General features: G+C 33.1%; 2 protein-coding genes across 4 annotated transcripts in view; both read right to left on the reverse strand.

The window, feature by feature from the left end:
• LOC106464590 (metastasis-associated protein MTA3-like) overlaps positions 1–19,535 on the reverse strand; it is a 48,600-nt gene extending 29,065 nt beyond the window's left edge. For 2 of the 3 annotated variants that reach the window (XM_022392329.1, XM_022392328.1), the window contains exons 1-3: positions 19,369–19,520; positions 18,742–18,809; positions 18,256–18,349 (exon numbers count right to left, since the gene is read on the reverse strand). In XM_022392329.1, coding sequence (XP_022248037.1) covers positions 18,256–18,349; positions 18,742–18,809; positions 19,369–19,396 — 190 coding nt within the window. In that variant the 5' untranslated portion in view covers positions 19,397–19,520. Of the gene's footprint in view, positions 1–18,255; positions 18,350–18,741; positions 18,810–19,368 lie in introns of all 3 variants that reach the window. The other variant, XM_013924744.2, reaches the window with a different exon arrangement.
• Positions 19,500–22,304, reverse strand: part of LOC106464591 — a 59,622-nt gene continuing 56,817 nt past the window's right edge. The window contains exon 13 of the transcript XR_002611786.1: positions 19,500–19,571. The gene's annotated coding sequence lies outside the window, so the exon portion shown is untranslated. The remainder of the gene's footprint in view (positions 19,572–22,304) is intronic.

Genomic DNA, 22,304 nt, shown 5'->3' on the forward strand with positions numbered 1-22,304 from the left:
CTGACGATATCTAAAATCTGAGTGACAGCTGGAACAATGGCCATAGAAAGAGAAATAAATAAAAAACAGAAATTACTATTATGTGATAAAATCAATTACCCAAATAACAAAAATCACACACCTACTCAAACTTACACCATAACTTTATTATATTTTGTTTTTGCTACTGGAGGGGGGGGGTTCTAACCTATAATTTCAAAGTCTTTTTTTCCAACATATTCTGAGAACTACTATTAATTTGTAATTTTGTTCATGATAAAAAATGGTTAAACATAATTTATTCAACAATAAAACCATACACAAATTATTAATTCTAACTTTGTGTTATATATGCAAGAGGGAGGGAGAAAGAGTAATAAAGCAATTATTCATAAAAAACAAAACACCTTTACTCAATGAATCCTGTTGTCATTTTTTGTTAAACCTAAACATGGTACACTTATTGACAACAGAAGTAAATTTCTTTAGTTCAAGACTTAGACTAATACTTTGGAATTTCTGTACAATAGTCATACTAGTGACCAAGTCCTTTCTTAAGAAGACACAAATTATACATTTAAGAAATACACTTCTTTAATGAATTTTATCAGTTTTAGTAAGAAAAAAAAATCATAATTTACTTTCAAATGCAATGTGTAACTTTATATATAAAGTATCACTTTGTAGCCATAACAGTGGTTGTTTGTGTTTTACTAGCAATACCACTGACTCGCTTTTCATTTCAATAATAGCTAGCAAGTAAGAGTAAATAATTTACCATTCATTAAACACATTCTCGTATCAAACAAGAACTATAAAAACCTTGGATCAGTCAGTAACCTCCTCTTGTTATTTACAAAAATGAAAGCTCAGTTTTGAAAACACAAAAGTACTACAACCCTTACTATAAACATAACCCTTCAACACTACTTGGCTATGGACTTCATCCTGTAAACACTTTTGGATGTGGACCTAACCCTTTCAACACTAGTTGGCTATGGACTTCATCCAGTAAACACTTTTGGATGTAGACCTAACCCTTTCAACACTACTTGGCTATGGACTTCATCCAATAAACACTTTTGGATGTAGACCTAACCCTTTCAACACTACTTGGCTATGGACTTCATCCAGTAAACACTTTTGGATGTAGACCTAACCCTTTCAACACTACTTGGCTATAGATTTCATCCTGTAAACACTTTTGGATGTGGATAACCCCTTCAACACTACTTGGCTAAGGACTTCATCCAGTAAACACTTTTGGATGTGGACCAAACTCCTTTTAATATAATTTGGATGCTACTTGGATATGAACTTTTTTAACATGATTAGGATCTGGACATAACACCTTCAACACTAGTTTATGGACTTAATACCTTCATAATTGCATGAAAAAGAACACTGATAGTCAAATTCAACTTTTATTACACTTGTTAGTCCTAATGGGCTTCCTTACCTCACCATCTTAGGTATTTAATATCACTGCTTAGATCTTATGAAAAAACTGAAACATAAACTAACAGTTCAATGTCTTATTAGGTTTCTAATGGAACCTGATTCTAACATAACTGTTATGAACATATAAGCATTTTAGAATTAAAATTCTCATCAGATTTTCTCTTAATTGTTTTCGTGTGCATGTGTTTAAGCATAAGCTATGCAATGGGTTATCTGCACTGTTGTTATTTAACCTTTATTTCCAGCATTATAAGCTCCCCTCAAGCTTACCACTAAGTCATTGGAGAGGGGAGGGTGGCTTTCTCTTAAAAGTCATATAAAGTTCATACAGTTAAAAAGATTATTTCTTTGCTATTTCAAAGTATGAAAAACTTCTGGCCATTCATTGTCCCAGACACAAAGAAAGATGGAACCATAAATGTGGTTGATTTTAATTTTATTAGTTTTAAAACAGTGTCTCTTTGTGCAGCAGAAGCATTTTAAAATTACCTACTGAATAACTGGATTGTTTTGCAAATTACCACATTGGCAAATCGGTAAGTTAAGAACAATTACACTTACATTAATCAGTTAAATAAACTTATCAAATATAGTCAAAAGCTTAGATTACTTCACGTGTTTGCCATGATGGAATATTTCAAAACTAGTTGAGAAACCAAGTTATATTACATTGATAATTGTCCCCCCACACAAGAAAAACAGAGCATAATTCAAATACAATAATCCATATTTTGAGCCTGCAGAATGAGGTAAAATACAAGGTGTTGTGTGTATGTAGGAAAAGTTACTACAGGCTTACAGATACATAACTTTAAGAAAACAAATGTTTGATTAAAAAAATATATAAAAAGGATGAAATGCATTTTATACAGTTCAGCAGAGAATTCTCAATTTTTTCGTTATTTGATCGCAATATAAACGAGGTACGTACATCATAATTTTATTTTGTGCGGCCTAATCGACACATGGCGGTATAACAATCACCTGAGCATGTTCTCTTGTTTGTTTGTTTATTCTATTCCTGAAATAGTTTAAAGGTTATTGTTACCATTCTTATTAAAAGGAAATTACTTAATTTGTGCACACACTGGCTATGAGAGTAACTTTTGCTGAAAATGGTTAACCCACCCCACGACTTAGTGAGGAAAGGATTCAGATAACAGCTTCTTCTTTCTATCACAGTCAACCCAGACAACGTAACGGTCAGCACAAAGACCCTGAAGACAAGGCTTGCCCTCACCACTTTTAGATGCCGAACTACTTTTTAACTACTGCCTAAACAAACAAGATACGTACACAGCAACTGTATCCTTCCACCTTCGTTTAAAATAGCCTATGGGAAAATTAACGCGTCGGTAACACATCATTTACGGAGACACTCCCCGAGGGTCACGTGACATATTAATAGCAAATCGTCGTAGGCGGTAATTTGGTGTCCTTTGGGCCAGGAGAAGGTAACAGTATCGGAGCAAAGGTGAAGTGTGTGTATGTGATTAAAATAATACTGTTCAAAGGGTTGGGATTAATAAAATATTTCAACATGCTTCCATACTTTAAACATTCAGCCTTGTGCTACAATTGATCGAAATTAATTAATGTTCCTAATTTTTGTTTCAGCTCGTTCATCTTAAAGCAACAGACTGCCCTAACCTACAACAAAAACTACATTTCTTCATACTTCAATTCCAAATACAAACACGTGTAATATATATAGAAAGGAAGACGGGGGGATACCTAAACACGCTGATAGGGGTCCTTAAATTTTTTATTCACATTATATAGAGTATGCTGATAAGCTTCACCGAAGCGTTGGCAACGTTCTTCCCGTACACATCTGTTTAACCCATTCTAGACATTACTCGCTTCTTTGTTTTCTTCCACATAATTTACTACTATCATATTTCTCCACTAGATGGCATGGATTAACAAAATTTATAAGAGCACAAAGAAGGCTGAAACGTCGTATTTTGACAAAACATCACGATGTTTAAGCAAGGTTGTTTTTTTTGCAGACTGATTCTGCCTTGTGTTTGTTGGTGACAACTTTTCTGGCTGAAGTGTTGTTTTCAAATTTTTTTCTATAAAATTGTGAAGCGCGGTCCTAGTGGAGAGCTCAAAAACATGATAATTAAATTTACATAGACTCTTAAACACTATAAACATTTGCCAACCAGTTAAGTTCCACATATAAATTCGAGATGACCTGACTGATAATGAAAATCCCTGTAACGAAATTACACTGCACTACATCTTGTCTCGAGTTCATTCTATGGAACGAGGTCCTGTGATGGAACGCACTAACATCACTAAGACTGAGGTACATAATTATCTGAGTCTACGAACACTATCGTTTTTGAAAGCACTGGAATATGACTCGAGTTCGTTTGGTTTACAAACTTAGAATGCATTTGTTTATCCAAAACACCATAATAGTCTAAACCAAATATTTCTACTAAAAATAAAATTAGAATAATTTTCATTTCGCCTAGCCTTTTTGTGCCAATGAATGCAAGTATTAAAACACAAGATAGAGACAACAGATGTCCCTCTCAAAGATAAGCAACAGCACACTCTTCTCCCTCAGATTAGCGACGTTTATTTCTTCCGTTCAATGGCAGTGAGATCCATACATTGCTTCAACTTTGTAATGTTACATTATGGCCTGTTACAGCACTGTGTAAAGGAAGGAATAAAAAAGCAAATCGCCCATTTTCTTCCCAAAATACATATAAACCATCACTGTAGTCGAATCAGTCATGAAACACACAATTCAGTGCATAAAGAGTGTAAGAAAAAAGTGTTTCAAAAAACCAATGACCCCATGGGAATAATTTCAACATCACAATATTGTGTAAACTTCACTGCTCTTCAAATACAAAGGATCGTGAAAAAGCATGTTATTATATGTGTGGTTGTTTGTTCAGTAATATAGATTAAATAAAGATTAACGGTAATTCTTAAAATCATAGAAATCTGTCAATTTTAGAATTGTTGGGTAAATCTACCCGCGTACAGCTGTGACACATCAGAAGGAAGGCGGCTAGTAAACAGTTCTCGAAGCCAACTATTGCCTGACCTAATAGTAAGGTCAATTTTGCACCCACAGCTCTTTAGTACGGAGAGCAATTCTGTGCCAATGGGACGCGAAACATGAGCCCTCGGATTCACAGTGCAGGCACGCTAACCACTAAGCCACGGTCGGCACAGAATGAAAGAAATATCGTGCACTATTCCTGATTTAATTTTATAATAACTTTACATTTCATACGAAGTTCTCAAAACACGCATGGCTTAACGTCTAGAATGCTCTTGAAATAATAGAAAATGATTTGAAGTATTAAAAAAGGAGTTAGGCTTACTGGGTAAGCAAGTTAATTCAGCAAAGTATTGGTGATACGAAAAGTACCATACGTATGAGAAAATTAGCAAAGTGACTGTTTAGCGTTTTTTTGTGAAGATGAGCCTGTCGTTACTTACATGGAACTTTTTATCGAATAATCCAACAACCAAGATTTCGTGGACAGAACTCACAAAATATAATTTTTCACAATTTTTCCTACCATACTTTTATTGCCAGAATTAATCACTGCTGTAGGATATTCAACAACATTTTTGCTACAATTATGGAATTAATAGTCTTCCACATTATTACAACCTTTAACCATCGTCGCGTCGAGACTTTTGCAAGAAACATGAAATTGGCAGTTGTCCACGAAACAAACCATTAGTGTTCAAATGTTACTTTCATTAACATTATTGATCAGAATATTCATTAGATATAAGTTTTTTTTATAAAGATCATTTTGCATTGTTAGTTTAGTATGTTTACTTAAGACTAATATAAATATCATACGTTTGCCGTATATCATGAGATATTGGGATTATGAACCACAATATCGCTAACAGTGAGGTTACCACCTGACGAAAAATGCATTATAATAATTTTAAACGTAGGAACACTGTATTAAATTGGATATGTTCATTACTGGATTGAATTTTAGTTAAGATCTATATTGGTAGTTTGCTTTGATTAGAAGTTTATATTAATTTATACCCAAATCCAATAAGTTAGATCTATAAAGGTGGATTAATTTGTTATTTATGGTGTTTTATGATCTCCAACACTAACCTGTTCTAAAAATCCAAGTTTAGAAAAAAAAAGCTAAATCCATATAGGGATTTCTAATAAACCATAACCTTCATGTATAGTCAAAACTATCGATTTATTGTATTACTGCAAGTAGAAAATGTTTAATTTAACACGTTTATTACTCTTTTGTAGCTATTAATGTGTTAAATTGTCAGTCCGTTTTTTAAAGATGAAACCCAGATGTGAAAAAACAAAACAATTATCACGTTACTTTGCCTCTGACGTTAATTTGATATCTATCGGGTTTTCAAGACCTTTTATAAATTATGAACCAATCTCTGTATTAAGTCCGTTACATGTTGTTACTGGATTCCCAATAATAAACGAACCACAAAGAAAAACTTAAACAAATATACTCTTAAAATCGCAAATGATCTCTGCTATGGTTTTCTATGTATTTTACATAGATAACGAGTGATTTCGTCTAATTTGTTGTCAGTTTTTACAATAAATGTTGTTATAGACATAATTTCTCAATATGTGGTCCAACGGCAGTGAAAGGTATAGAAACAAATCGGTAATTGGAGGGATAACAACTGTACACGAACACTACAAAACGGAATCAATACTAAACCTATGGCAACAAAACATGTGCTAATAATAACAACTTTGATCAGAGAAAGCCATATACTTAGAGCGAAACTAAAAATCTATCTAGCCATCATTATCGCTAATTACATGGCCTTTTCTTGCGTCTTACTTTTAAAGATTAGCATGCATCGTTTCATCATTCGTTGTTGACGATATTTTCGGCCGTAAATCCAGTGACAACTCGCGAGGTTCGGCTAACTTAAGATTTAGACTAGTCCTAAATCAAATTCAAAGCTAATAATGCAAAACAATCTTTGTAATAAAAATATTATAGTAAACGACAAATGAAAATAAGAAGTAACTACATTCGACATACTAACTACTATAACCAATATTATCAATGAAAGCAACAATAACTAAAATAGCATATGTAGGGAAACCACAAACTCTAGATCTCGTCTTGAACAACAGTCGTTGATATATACAAGTATATATTCGTTGGAATCTTGCTCTTTCTAACACCGAACTTTACCAAAGAAAACTCATTACTACACCTCTACGTTATTAATTAAACTGTGTAGGGTTAGTAGCATCAAATTTCCAACAGCAAGAACAAAAACCAACGTTTATATGGAAGTTCTATAAAAATATGACATTATTTAATTTCTGTAGTGCATATTCGTGTATTGAAGACATATTAATACTAGAAATAAACGACCCTATAACACCAGAATGTTATTTTTATTTAATTAAACACGCAAACATATAACCTAACTAAACCGCATATATGACAACAACTTGTACATCGAAATTTGTTGTGCATACTCCATATATATATATATTAACAAACGCTTCGCGGCTTCATCAGGGTTAATATACACAATTTGTATATCATATTCACGCTCACAGATTCAGCATGTCTTCTTCCAAATAAGGATAAGACTAAAGTAAAACTTTTGAAAACGGTTCACGTGTCAAAATTACGATACGGTAGTGGTGTATTTCAGTGTATTAAGCCATGATTTAGACAGGTACAATGTAACGTACATTTTAACCAACAGCTACCCTAGTTTCCTTTATACATACATTTATCACTTTTTTTTCACCTGTTTTTCGTACATCTTCTGGAGCGAACAATATACGTTTTCAACAAAAATATTATGCTTAAAAATAAATACTTATAATACCACCACCTCCAAATTATACGCCTTACATCCTATACCTTCACCACACCACAGTTGTACTTCTCCTAAGTACAGACGTTTTAAATTACAGACAAAATAAGTTACTAGATTAAAGACATTCCTACAAAACAAATCTGCGTTTTCAAAATTAGTGTTCATAGACGCAGATACAACTATGCCTTAAAGAAAAGAGACGTATATTCTAATTACTGATCCTTGTAGAAAATCCCCCCTTTTTATCTGTAAATGATTAAAAACAGAAAATCAAATTACCCCGACGGTACGTTAGAATGTCTACCGTTGTAACTTATTCCCGTTGAGAAAAGCTTCGCTAAGGTTGATGGTCTTGTTTGTTGTAAAGCAAAACATGGCTTGTCAAGACAACAGGTATTAAAGTTGACACCCTCTGGGGGTGCGAAATGAGGGTCCAGGGGTGCGCGAAAGAGGCCTATACAAGCTACGTTTTTCTCTCAAATGTCGCCAAGAGGAAATGTCTAAAGCACACTTTTAGAGGAGGAGTGCGAGGGCCACAAAAGGTTGGGAACCACTGTATTAAACGGTATGTAATTACGAGTTTGAGGCTATTTGCTGTACACACAAAGCATTTGTTAGATCTTACTGTTTCCTTCATTATAACAGTCTATTTAAAGAAAATATAACCTGTATCGTGAAAAGATGGATTATTGGCCAGAATAATATAGTATTTTATATGTTTTGTGCTTAATCTCTTTGGCAAACAACCAATTTACAACTCGAGCCACTCCTAACGTCACAAAGTTACTTGAACCAAAATAAGTATGTATTCCCAATGAATACTTACTGATTTATCAGGCTTTTTTGACAGGTTTTGTGTTTACGTTACAGCGAAGAACTATACTTTTCTCAAAAGCCCTATTTTAAACACATTTTTCTGAAAATACACACACGTGTGGTTCAGGTTGGTTGGAATAAATATGGGAATTTGATATGTCATTTCAGACGCATGAAAAAAATAGGTCCATCTTCAAACCATGGATTCACTGGGAGGCCTGTTACAACACTACACGAACTAGTCATATATGTTAATTCTACCATAGTAACTCATCTTTGTAACCTCAGCGAACGGAAGTATATGTTCCGTTTCCGGTTTAAATACCCCCCCCCCCCAACAGAAACACCTAGAACTCCACACGACTTAAAATAGTCTTGGAAAGAATAACATATACAGTACTGGACTGGTGGCAATATAAAATTCGAGAGCATGCATCGAAATATAGATTAGAATACCTTATCACCTGGTTACAGATAACTTTCAAAGTGGACAAACAATTAAAATATCCCTCTCTACTTTTAAAATGGCTCATTTACTTTGTATATAGATTAACAGGATCCATAATTGTCAAATGCATCAGTGTTACGTATAAATCTATAAACAAACGTTATATATATATAGCAAGCTAAATTATAAAGAAACAGATATCAAGTGCCACTTTGTGCTTCAATAGGATTCACCAACCGATTATAACAAATTAGCACGAGTCAAGAGCCGTTACATCTTCATAGTGCTGATTTTGGTCATTCCACTGAAAAATGTGGAAGGACTCGCGACTTAACTTGGCCAAAGGTACATTAAACCTACTTTCAATCGTCAGTGATTTTAAGTTATATTGTTTATATAATCGAAAGCCCCTTCAACGAGTTAGGACTGTTTGAAAACAAGTGTTACAACCTTGGGTGCAATAAACAGTAACTCGATACGACGCATGCGTATTTCTGCAAGTCGAGTTACCAGTTTCTTGATATTCAGATATTTATTAACAACGCAATAAGAATATAAAATAAACAACATACTGTGCTATCCCACAATGTCTTTTTTGTGACTGTGTTCACAAACAAACACAGTTCATTTCCAACTTGTATGTATAGCTTAAGAAATGCAATCCTCCATATGTTTATACTTACACCCAGAGCCGAATAAATGTATCTGTTTATACCACAGGGCTAATAACGGTTTTCAAATACTGTTAGATGAGAAAACATCTTTTATTCATACACATCATCACTGTACGTTGTACATAACACACGATTTACCTACAATTATCTTATAAAACATTCATATTACTGCGTGGCATCTACGTCTGCGGAAAAAAAAAACTGACACAGATCATTTTCTACACAAAATACGGAAAAAAAGTTTGCCGGACTGCTGATTCTACATACTCCAATAGCCATTACTTCTGGTATTAGTATACCCAACTTTTTAGCTATGCGCGAAATTCAAAACAAACCCAACCTTTTGAAGATCCATTCATATTACATACAGATACTACTGATTTTACATTGGGCGCACCTACTGTAGCAAGGCACTGAATGTTGCAGATAGGAGGTATTGTAGAACTTGAAAAGAACTACTAAGTGTTGTTCTAGCCCCGAGAAATTTCCACCATTACCTATATGGACAAAAGTTTACACTCGCTAGATGGCTCCAGAAACTTCTGAAGTACAACTTCAAGATTATACATTACCCTGTACAGAGTCACAGAAACGCTGATTATCATTTCGAAGATCTTGGATCAAGAATGGTGCAGAACGACCTTCATAATAGAGTGGTTTGATACAAACTAAATACAAAGATGTACTTAGTACAGTAGGAGTTGTTATACCTATGAGAATGGTTGTTATACTGAAAATGGGAACATACAGAGGACAGAAATGACATTTCTACTGTCACTGCAAGCTTCCAACAACTGGACAGTTAAGAAGACACACCAACATCAATGATGTTTGGAAGAAAATTGAAAGAGCCACTGAACATTATGCACTCAAAACTTGATGATCATCACTCAATAATCTCATACAGAGGATGATGTGAGACTAAAGAACACCAGTGATGCATTACATGACTTTAGCCAAAAAAGTCTTAAATCAGATAGTGATATAATGGAAAATCGCTAAGATGTAAATAAATGCTGATATGACTGGTTTTCATCTTTGTGAGAAGATATAGCTGTACAATCCATGGTGCAAGAGTGGACTATCTTCAAAGTTAAGTAGATGCTGAGAAAGAGTCTATTCTGTAGACAAATGAATCACTAATGCGGTATATAGAACCCGGAAAGATTGGTAGTCCAAACCAAAGGGTTTGTCTTTGGAAGTACAATGGTAAGAGAATATCCAAACGTTTAGTTTCCCTTCACAGAAGCGACACACGTAAATCATGGTCCTGAAGTGCCCAAGGTTCCTGTTTAGAGACACTTCCAATGTATCACTAGGAGTGGAACCATCAGTAGAATATTTCGACCATCTACCTGACAATTCCCAAGAGACGTTTTCATAAATGTGTATTGTTGTTTAGCCGGAATGAAGTTTAACGCAACGTAATGGGCGTGCCCTTAATTAACGTCTGGAACTTTCTCCAAAGTTTAGGAAATAAGTTAAGTCCTTTACAAAAACCAAGTTATACTAAGAGTGTCTTAAACAGAGGCATCGCTACGTACTTAAAAGATTCGGTGCTCTGACCAATAGGAGCGGGAATTTTTGGCGTTTCAATACGATATCGATCATGGTTTTCTATTCTAATTTTTCAAAGACACCAACTAGGGATTCGGGGCACTGTCAAATAGAATCTTGGCAAGGGCCCCGTGTGCCAGTGCCTAGCGACGACTTTGGTCTTAGAGAATTTGTTAGTTAGTCATTAATCAGAGCATGATTTTGTCACCTAGATACTTCATAACTGTGAATATTAAGTCGTGTCTCGACAAAGAAGTATAGAAACGAAAATCCAAATAAGTAGAATTTCTGATAGATGTAGTTTATTTGCGAAAATAGGCCTATTGTGACCGTTCGTTACGTTAAACGTGGAGGAATAGAACTGTCGTTTTTGTTACCGTTGAATGGGCTGAGCTTTTCGTTATTCATGATCAACTTTAACATTTTACAGTACTATACCCTTTGTACAGACGGAAGTAACTGGCCTACAAGTCAGAGATAAAATACGTTCAGTTTTGCCAGGATTAGGCTTAACATGATGGTTTGAATTAGGCACTGCAAACGAACCATTCACCCTTTTTTTATATATATAATTTGACTTTTTATAACAAATATAGGAGAAAATTAACTTTCTAATGCAACTTCATTCGATAGTGTGGCTAATGTTGTACACAGTTGTTGTATATAATTGAAAAGTTTCTGTCCACTTAAAGTAATTACTTCTTTCCCAACAATTAGTTGAAAAAACCATCTACCTCCATATTAACACAAAAACCTTGTACCGCAGTCGAGTTAATGTCACCAAAGGCTACTAACAACAATAAAAATGTGCTTGAAAGGTCTTCAGTTTCCATCAGCTGGAAGTCCGCAGATTAATTTTTATTATATACTCTATCAAACCAACTAATACAACAAATTCATTACAAGGTGGTCTGAATTTCGAATAACCACCTGATTTTTTGCAGAAAAAAAAAGTTAACTTTTCCGAGCTATACGTTGTTCGTGCATTAACTTCCAATAGTTATTTTCATAACTTAAAAGGTTAAAGGGCAACTATATTAGGCACATGAATACAAACCTTGGCTTTGTGTGTTCAAAGTTAAAAATACAATTAAAAAAGAGTAATCAGAGAGAATACATACCCTCACCCGCCGCTCCTTTTCGAGATTGCATGCGTTAATACTGCATAACGTCAAATATCCCCTTCGAAAACTCAGAAAATCCTTCTCAGATCCGGAGTGATCAACGACCCTGGTCACTTTTTGTAGTGTGATGAGGAGTCTCAACCTTAACGTGCACACGAAATTCGAGACAAAACGCCCTACCTTGCCATTATAAAAAAACGCTTAAAAGTGATCCAGAATCTGGATCAACTTTGGGGAGAACTGGCCCATACTGACTTTCCATCTTGTGTAAAATTTTCGTGTACATTGGTCCATTAGTTTCCGAAATACGCGCATGGAAACAGACAGACACACACGAACCCGATTGCAATACATTCCTCCCCCCGCCGGAGACGAGGTTAATAAACTCGTCCCGTTTCAGAAAATGTGAAAACATGGATTTTTTACATATTTCTAACAGTTAATAACTACGTGTTCGTTAGATTAATAATTTATTCCGGAAACAAATGTCGAATACGTACAACCACTAAAAAGAAGAATAAAAATGGCGAGCTGGAAACAAATAAATCATTCGCGTAAAATATAAAAACAAAACTTACGAAAACTAGTAGCCTACGAAAAGTCTGCACATAATACGATATAGTTTATCTAAAATATTTATTAAACCCATTTAGGTGACCAGAAGTTTTCTATTTCAGCAGTAAATGAACAAACCAAAAATGGTGTTTACAGTATGAAACATGCGTGTTTCCACAGTACTTTGATCTGTCTTCCACAGGTATGACACAAGAATAGGCATACAAGATTTATGTATAAAGACAACGATGCGTGGGAATACAAGGCTGGATATGGTCAGTACTAGAAATTATTTAGTATTTGTTATTATTAATTCCTTTGTATTTTAGCAGGGCTTCTGGTAGATATATATATATATATATAGCCGTGGGCAACATTTTACAAAAAATCTCTTCAAACGTATCAAACAGATTTCATAAAGCTTGTTTCCATGCGCGTGTCCTTGTTAGATCCGACTCAACATTTTGTTGTACAGTGTACAAGCTTATAGAAGCGTTAAAGGAGGCGATAAAAGATGATGTAAAAAAAAACCCGCCAAAGAAAAAACAACGCCACAATTAACCACGAGTTGAAGCGCTTTCCTCTTCAAATTTCAAAAGTTTACTAATTTAATATTTTAAGATAAGTAAAGAAAAGTAAAACCCCTCTTTTTGGATTTTATTGTGTATCTAAAAATAAATCTTGCAATGGGACGACTGTCTACCAACAAAAGTGACAATGAAAGAGTTAATATAGATGCAAGCATTATAAAATGTAAAATGAATCGGTATTCTATAAATATTATTAATCCAATGAGCATTGAGTTGACATAAAACATTCACCCCGATAGAATTACAAAAAAAAACAAAAAACATAGTTTGCCTCAACACGTTATTATAAAACACGCAACAGCCGATGGTAACACTATCTCCGCCCTACTTTTCAATACACCGGACATAACATCTACTACTACCTTACAAAAAGGTGAACTTCCGGCAAGTTTTAATGTGTTGTTCTAACTAGTATACGGATAAATATAAACACCGCGAAGTTCAGCCCAGTCTAAATTAACATTTTTGGGGGATGGTGAAGCGTTTTTGTCCATCGGTTAACAAGATCTTTGGGTGTCTAAAGCTGTAATGTAAAACACCTCGAAGGACAAGTTCACTGAACAAGCATCACGTTCGTTTTAACAGGAACTTAGTCTACTTTTCATCCTGGCATCTTTGGAATTGGAATCGAATATCACTTTCAAGCGCAACGGGTATTTGCACGTCCGTCAACCCCAAACTGAAAAATATGCTTTCTATTAAGGATAATGTAACAAATATTAACGATATCACAGTAAACCATTGCAAAAATATATATAGGAATATTTCATGACAAGTTATACATATAAAAAGTAGCTAATTCTCCTTCTAGGTGTATTCAACAACAACCATGCTTAGTTTGTTTGTTTGTTTTGAATTTCGCGCAAAGCTACACGAGAGCTATCAGCGCTAGCCATCCCTAATTTAGCAGTGTAAGACTAGAGGGAGGGCAGCTAGTCATCACCACCCACCGCCAACTCTTCCGCTACTTTTTTTTACCAATGAATAGTGGGATTGACCGTTACTTTACAACGCCTCCACGGCTGAAAGGACGAGCATGTTTGGTGGGACGGGGATTCGAACTCGTGACCCTCAGATTGCGAGTGGAGTGCCCTAACCACCATGCTTTGAAGGTTATGTTTGTGACATTGAATACTTTGTCTCTTGTAAACAACAATAAAAAATGAATATAAAACTTACCAGAAAAACAATTTTTTCGACAAGTTACTAAATCTACTTACTTTTCTATTACAAAAACAAAGAAACATGGTTAATCTTTAAGTTTGGTAAATGATAACATAAGCAGTACATCTCCCCCCATCAGTTTTACCTGAGAAGATCCTCAGAATACAATAGATTTCAGAAAGGGGAGTCATTTCACACAAGCCTTGAGAGAGTAAAGAAGGCAAACTAATGTGGATCTCATGTGCCCCCCCCCAATTCAGCTGGAGGTCCTACAATATGCTGTGATTTGCATATATGTTTGTTGTTAATCTGGCAACTAGAAATGTCTCACAGAAACTGCCATTTGTCCTTCCCCACCAAAGGCCCTGTTTTAGGAAGGATTGGTATTACAGGCAGAGGAAAGGGCACATAAATCAAAATATACTTTAAAGGGAAGGATACTTAAAACAGTATCAACTTAAGAAGGAAGATGTATTGCAGCATACTAAGTTGTGACCTTATAATACATGACAGACAGTTTCTCACGAACAGTTATATTCAAGATGACAAAACCGTTACATGTATTTTTCAACACATTATATGTAATTTCATGCATTGTGTTAATCAAAAAAACATTAAAACAAAATTAATTAACAACCCTTTGTAATGTTTACATATGCAGACAATGTCTCCAGGTTCAGAGCTCCCTATTATACATACTGCAAATACTTTTATCTTTGACCTGTTTAGAATTAACACAAATAATAAATGTCTGCTTTAGTCTGTGGGGGTTGCTGCAAGGAATCTTTCTGCAAAGTCTAATCCATTTTGGCTGTTGGTTAAAATATAGGGGAAGAACAGACCAAAACCTCTAATTTTATGAAATATTTAAAATTTTAACCTCTGTAAAATTGATAGAAAGGCACAAGTTCAAAGTTATCTTTGTGTGAATTCTCATTTACATATACATAAAAAAAATGCTTTCTACGACCTTTGACTCTATAAATAAGAAAAAAAGGCCTAACCTAGGCATATTGGACCAAATATTGTTTCAGGATGATTGGCCCAGAAATTAAGGAGTGGCATACAAATGTAATTTGTGAGGGAGACAATAATATATGTGACACTGTTCCAAATTTACAGATAACACTGACTTCACGTTTTACACTGGAAAACATATTTGTACCATAAAGTTTCCCTATTTTGTTAACTATACACAACTTGACAAATCATACAAAACTATTCCAAAACTGTTAAAATTCAGCAGTTTTAACAGCAAGTTTTTTAAATATTGAACACCTCTTAGTTACAGCACAAGTAAAACAAAACAAAAGATTAATCTGTTAAACTATTTCTCCCAATGAGATGCTACCATCATCCCAGATGTATTAAATTTTTTATTTGTGCATATTAGTCATGAGCTAATACAAAATATTTCAAGAGCTATAAGGTCAAAACCTCCTAACATCTTCTGTGTTAACTTGCTCCAAATTCACTGCCATCAGTCCATACCGACCTATTACATGCAATTAATACATCTTGTAAATAAATGGCTTAGTCCGACTACGTGGGTAAAAAAATTCAATTAACAAAAATAATAATATAGATGTTAAGGGTAAGAGTTTCCAGTTTGTTCACAATGAAGAAAAGTCCACTTTTAAAAAATGCTGAGGTTATAGGGTTTCGTTCTTTTGTCTTTAATGATTTTTTTTTAACTTGTGTATTTTCCTAACATCACAAATAGGTGTTGAGGAAATATACAACCTCAAAATAATGCTTTCTATAATTATCAAATGAGTTACACAAAAATTTCAAAGTTATGAACATTACACATTCCATAAGTTATAAAATTTTTACTCTTCCTATCTATAAATGACACTCCTGTAAATAAAAACAGCCAAAAGTTTCAATATTTACTGCACCACATTCAAACAATGTAAGATGTTATTATTAGGGGTGCAAACAATCAAACTAATAATGGAATGTTTAATAAGTGTGTTTGAAATAAATCTAATTAAATATTTATCTGATCACTACCATCACTTAGACATTAACTTTTAACTTTATGTGTTTCCCATGTACCATGGATTAAGATATCATCATACAGGATTTAAAAAAACTAGTTTTGAACTTTATTAAAAAGTCTGTCATTTTTTAAAGCTTCAATTGAAAATCAAACACCATTTCAGTTGAAAAATGTATCAAAATGTTTGTTTTCAAGTTTTGTGGGTTTGAATACCATCAAATGGATATTCTTTTGATTTAAACAACTATGCACCAAGTCAATAGGAGCCTACAACTAAACACAGTTTTGTCATCATAGCCAATTCAACTCTTAATAAACAGCATATACAAACTTGTCCACACTATAAAGGACACAGGGACACTATCCTTAGTCATATGTAGCAATTATACAAAATTTCTGTCCATCAAAACCTTGAAAGAAGTATATCCAAACACAATTTTATAACTGAAAACTATCAGTTTTAAGATTTTGATACTTGTATTCACTGAAATAATATGTCTTATTTAAAGACAACAAAACAATAAACTGTTTTAATTCACTTCATTTTCTAGATAGTGTCCATTAATCTGTACACAAGAAAAAAAAGACACCACGGTAAAAACAATAGATCTCTCATATTAAGTTACTAGAACATTTTCTCAATTCTCTACCCAGAGATCATGTATAAAAATTCAGTAAAAGTTGACAAGATATTCTTAACACTTAGTAACCAATAAATAAAATTGCCCTCACATTGTTACTATCAATATTTACAAGTGCAGCAACTATAGGACAACCACTATATATTCAAATAAACAACCCAAATAATAATTAATTAAATATCTTAAGTGTTATACCACATAAGATCTAACTGTTTCTACTGAAAAATTATCATTGATGCAATAATAAATCTTTCTGTATACTTCCATTCTTTAAAAAACTAAGAGGCACAGGCTTTTGTTTTGGATATTAATACAAAGCTACATAAACACTATCTGTGCTAGCCATTAGAGCCGGGTGATTAACATGAATACCCATGAGCATCAATTACAATGATTAATGTCAGAAAAATAATCAACTAATCAAAAACAGTGTTTATTATTCCAGCTATCAAAGTAATCAAAATATTGCCATTATGATTTCTCATTATTATTTCTGATTAATTCAAGGTTGTTCTACTTAAATGATTACTGTCATGACTCAATGTGAGAATAACTGATTAATGAGCCAGACAATTAATTGATAAGCATACTCGACTAATTGCTCAGCTCTACTAGTTATCTCTAGTTTTGAACTGATAGACTAGAGGAAAGACAGCTAGTCAACAGCACTCACTACCAACTCTTGGGATATTCTAATTGAATAGTGGGATTTGACTGTCACTCTCATAATGCAGCAACAGAATACAAACCATGAACTCTCAGCTTAATAAATCTGGTATGTTTACTCCTGAGCTTAGCCCACCCAGTGCTTAGAATAGTTAGAACCTTCCACTATGATTCAGACTTTATAATTTTTTTATTTTATGATTTTAATTTTTTTCTAGCAAAAACACTTCTTTTTAAAAAACAGTTGTTAAAAAAATAGGAAGAAAAATATCTTTACCAATGGTTTCATAATGAAATAAACTGGTTTTAAATAAATACAGTTTTGATGTGTTATACAGTTGTCATGTTAAAAATATTTACAATAATTCATAATAGCTCTACAAGTCACCCATTTACCAAAGGTTTATTACCTAACTTAAGATAAATAACCAGCTTCATTAATGTGTAGCTTATGTAAAAAAAGTGCAATAGAAAATACTATAACTGATAAAAATAATTACACAATCTAATCCTATATATACATACTTGTAAATGTTTAGTTTACTTAGGAACACCAAATAAAAACAACACATTTTATTATAGTAAAATGGACAGCAAACTATAAAACTAAAAGAGATCTAGGTCAGAGACCCAAACCAAAGAAGGATAATATAATAATTTTTTAAGTGGTTTATTATTACCATGATATTTGAAATATGTTAATTATACACACTTACTTTGGTGCTTATCAGCCATCAGAACCAAAGAACTAGAAATGTCTTTCCTTCTATAAAAACACATCACTTTAGCTTCCACATTTCCGTTTGGAGTCTTAAAAAAAAAAAAAAAAAACTTATTGATTTCATATAATTAACTAGTATCGATATTTATATACTACAAGTAACACTTTATTTCAGAATTAGATACTACCTTTAAACATATTTCTTAGGCCTAATTATATAGTAATTTTGAGAGAACAGAAAATAAAAACACAGTTGTACCGGCCTGGATCTTTTCCAAACCGCGTGAATCTACATCATTATTGTGGCGGCGGGCTGTCCTTTGACGACCGGATAGACAGACAGTAGAAGAACAAATACAACATGTTGCCAGCGGGGAGGCACCATACGTTTGTTTAATTAAGAATCGTTTCAAAACATTCGCTAAAGTACCAAACGAAATAAATCATTAGAACCTGAAAATATTATACCACGCTCACTTACCTTAATGAGTTCTTCAATTCGTCGGATTTGATACGGTGTAGTGGATGAGGTTTCAAAATAGACATAATCTGCGAAGACAAACGCATTTCTTTGTTTGAAGCGCACAAATTAAACCAACACGGAAAATGAATTTATACGAATTTGCACATTTTATTAGCAACTGTATAAAGTATTTTAAAATACTAAAATAATTTAGAATACTTGCAGTGTGAGTAATACGGTAAATATTATGATAATTATGATACGATCATATTCAGGTTTATTTTAAACCTAGCGGTTATCTAAACTTAAATTAAAAACAAACCGATAAGTACAGTGCAAAGCGTTGCAAGCAGTCACATGATTAAAATAACAAAAATATAAATTTAATAAGATAAAAAGTGACAGTGAATAATACAAGCATATTACTTAGCAAATAAAACATGAGACGTAAAAGAGAAAATTGGATCTCTAGGCAATAGCAACTCTATCGCGCCGAAAGGTTCGATAGGCCTAAAGCTAAAGCATGAACCGCAGTTCGGCCATCGGCCGGTAGCTTGTCTCCTAAACGTGTCGTGTCAGTATCAACTAACGTTAAAAGTAGAACAAACGAAGATAACTTAAGATAAAAAAAAACAAAAAACTTACCTCCAACCCGATACATATTTGCTGCCATTATATTACCTAACTGATAACAGTGGTAATCCACAAAGTACGTTTTTCATGAATGACAAACCAGAGTGTGGCCCCACTTGGTTACGTCCGATCACTCACACTCCAACAAAACGCCATTTTCTGAGACTTCTGTCTTCCTCCTCTTTTACATGTGACGTCACATGTCCTTCGGCGTTCTTCGGAAATGAGTTAAAAGATAATAAGGGTCAAAGGTCACAATTATTCGTGTGGGTAACAGACACTTTGTAATTGACTGTATACGAGTAAAATACAATAAAACAATTATTTTGCAAAAAATATTTAAAAATCCGATTTTGATAAAACTTATATACGTAATATTGTTTATTCTCATTAAGTTTAATGACAAACTCCTGTTTTATGATTTTTTAAATAACATCAAAATGTATTTCACCCTATCCTCTTTGCTTATATTACAAGATTTCCGATGGTACTGTGATATACAAATTTAGTATCACAAGCAAATAACTGCTAAATTTTTCATTATTATTATTAAGAAATAAAAGTAATGAACAACAGAAAAAGCTCTCTTAATATTAAGGCTTATTCAAAGAAACAAGATACATTTAAGAATATTAGCACAAAATGGATATGAATACTCTACTGCATTAGCACACATAAAGCTGCTCCACGGCTATCTGTACTCGTCGTTCTTAATTTAGAATTGATAGTCACATTATAACGCCCTTAGACAGAAAAGGGTCGAATATGTTAAGTGATAGGATTCGAGCCCGCGACCCACAAATTGCGAGTCGAGCCCTCTATCCATTAGGCAAAAAAATTTCAAGCATTTCATAGTCAAAACCGATTTGATTGCTATAAAATGTGTATAAATATGGATGGAAATATTATAAATACTTATACTGAAACTTGTTACAATTTAGTATTATTATAATTTGACGAATAATAAGAATTTTAGGAAATTGAAAGATAATTTATACAAATTATTTTAAATATTCATTTATGAAAGGTTAGTACAGCAAAATTATGTCCTACTTCATTACATAACATAGTTATGCTTTTATCAATTTTAAAAACATCGATAAGATTCCAATGCTTGACTGTTATTACATACTTCTAATGTAATAGATGCTACTAATACATTGTATATCGTCCCTTAAATAAATAAAAACCATTTCTTGAATATTATTTTATAAAAAGAAAACTAATGCATACAAATATGAAACTTATGTAATCAAACTGAAAATATTATTGAACTTCAATAACAACAAATAAATTTCCAAATGTTTTATAAATGCACACCTTTTCTCAAACCTATTAATCAAAATAAAATTTGGAATGAAATGAATGGTCACGAATAATTATGTCAAGTAAATAAGTAATACACGAGAAGACACTACTGTATAATTCTGCAATGAAGTTTCTTGTCACTTATTGCAGAAAAATTCGCGGGCTTGTGTTGACCAGAGTAAAACAAGTTTATCGCCATCTGGTGAATGTATTTTAAATATTTGAATTAAATATTTATTAGAAAGAAGTAGAAGAATCGCGATCTAATCTGAATTTTCTACAAACTAATGAAATTCTCAATTCACTAGGTCTTGTTTTACTCCTTAAAATATAGTGTTGTGTTTCAATAAAATACGATATATTTCAATTATAAAATTAGTATTTTTTACTTTTAAAATCTCAAATTTGCATTTTATAGACTTTTTTGTTACTTATAAACTTTGTATACGGATTAAATAATTACGATGATTATCTTGTCCTTATTAAAGCTGAATAACAGACTGAATAATATTTTCTACAACTTATATTTTGAGTATAACATTTTCCTCAATAGTGAATTTTTAAATTTTGTGAAACATTATTTTTTCAAACTTTTACTACAATTTAACTATTGCACATATATGAATATAATCTTGTACAAGCAAAGACCATTAGTTTTGACATGTAGATTTTCCTGTTTGTACACACTCACATGATGATTAGTTTAAAATTCTATTAATAACTAGCTGTAGTACCCGTCCCCTGGATGGAAGTTGTGTAAATTCATGATTAATAAAAAAAACTGCAAAACACAAAATGTGAAACCTCAAAATTGTATATATCTTCGCTTGGATTCAACAAACCTTCATGCCAAAGTAGTGGTAAAAAAACGCAAAAAAACCCATAAAAACCGCAAAACTGAAAATTTGTATGTATTTCTCCACGGACCCAATGAACCTCCATACAAAAGTTGGTGAATATCTATTTACAGGGGGCGAAGTAATTGAAAAAAACGACAAAACTGAAAATCTATATGTACCCCCGCATGGACCTAATGAACTTCCTGCGAAGTAGTTACATGGACATACAATGACAGTACTATTATATTTATATAGATTAGGCCTCTTGAGTAAATTTACGCTTTGATATAAGTTTTATTCATTTATCATGATCCATATGAATAAATGTTACTTATGGTAAAATAAAGACTAATTCAAAACCATACACATACGGGTCATATTATTTATCGCCACCCGTTTTGATACTTCCATTACTAGCGAGTTGAGAGAAAAATAATTTTATAGTTGGATATTTAATAGAGGGCTTTCCTCCATAGCGAACTCGCATTACGCTGTGCTGCTACCTGTTGGTCTCTTTACAAATTATTTAATCGAAAATTGCATTAATATATGCTGCATATATACGCCAAGATGAGAATTAATAACTCACAATTATACAAAATTCCTTAGTGATTCTTGTTTGATGTAACTATTCCACAATAAAATTTTAAAATAAAAAAATCTTTAATACACCATTATAATAGTTTAATTTATTTTGTTGTCGTTGCTACACAATGGGCAATCTCTGCTCTGCCCATCCTGTATATCGAAACCTGATTTTTTGTCATAAGCCTGCAGCCTTACTGCTAAGCCAAAGCGGCC

The sequence above is a fragment of the Limulus polyphemus genome, unplaced genomic scaffold (genome assembly GCF_000517525.1).
Source record: "Limulus polyphemus unplaced genomic scaffold, Limulus_polyphemus-2.1.2 Scaffold1696, whole genome shotgun sequence".
Classification (NCBI taxonomy): Eukaryota; Metazoa; Arthropoda; class Merostomata; order Xiphosura; family Limulidae; genus Limulus; species Limulus polyphemus.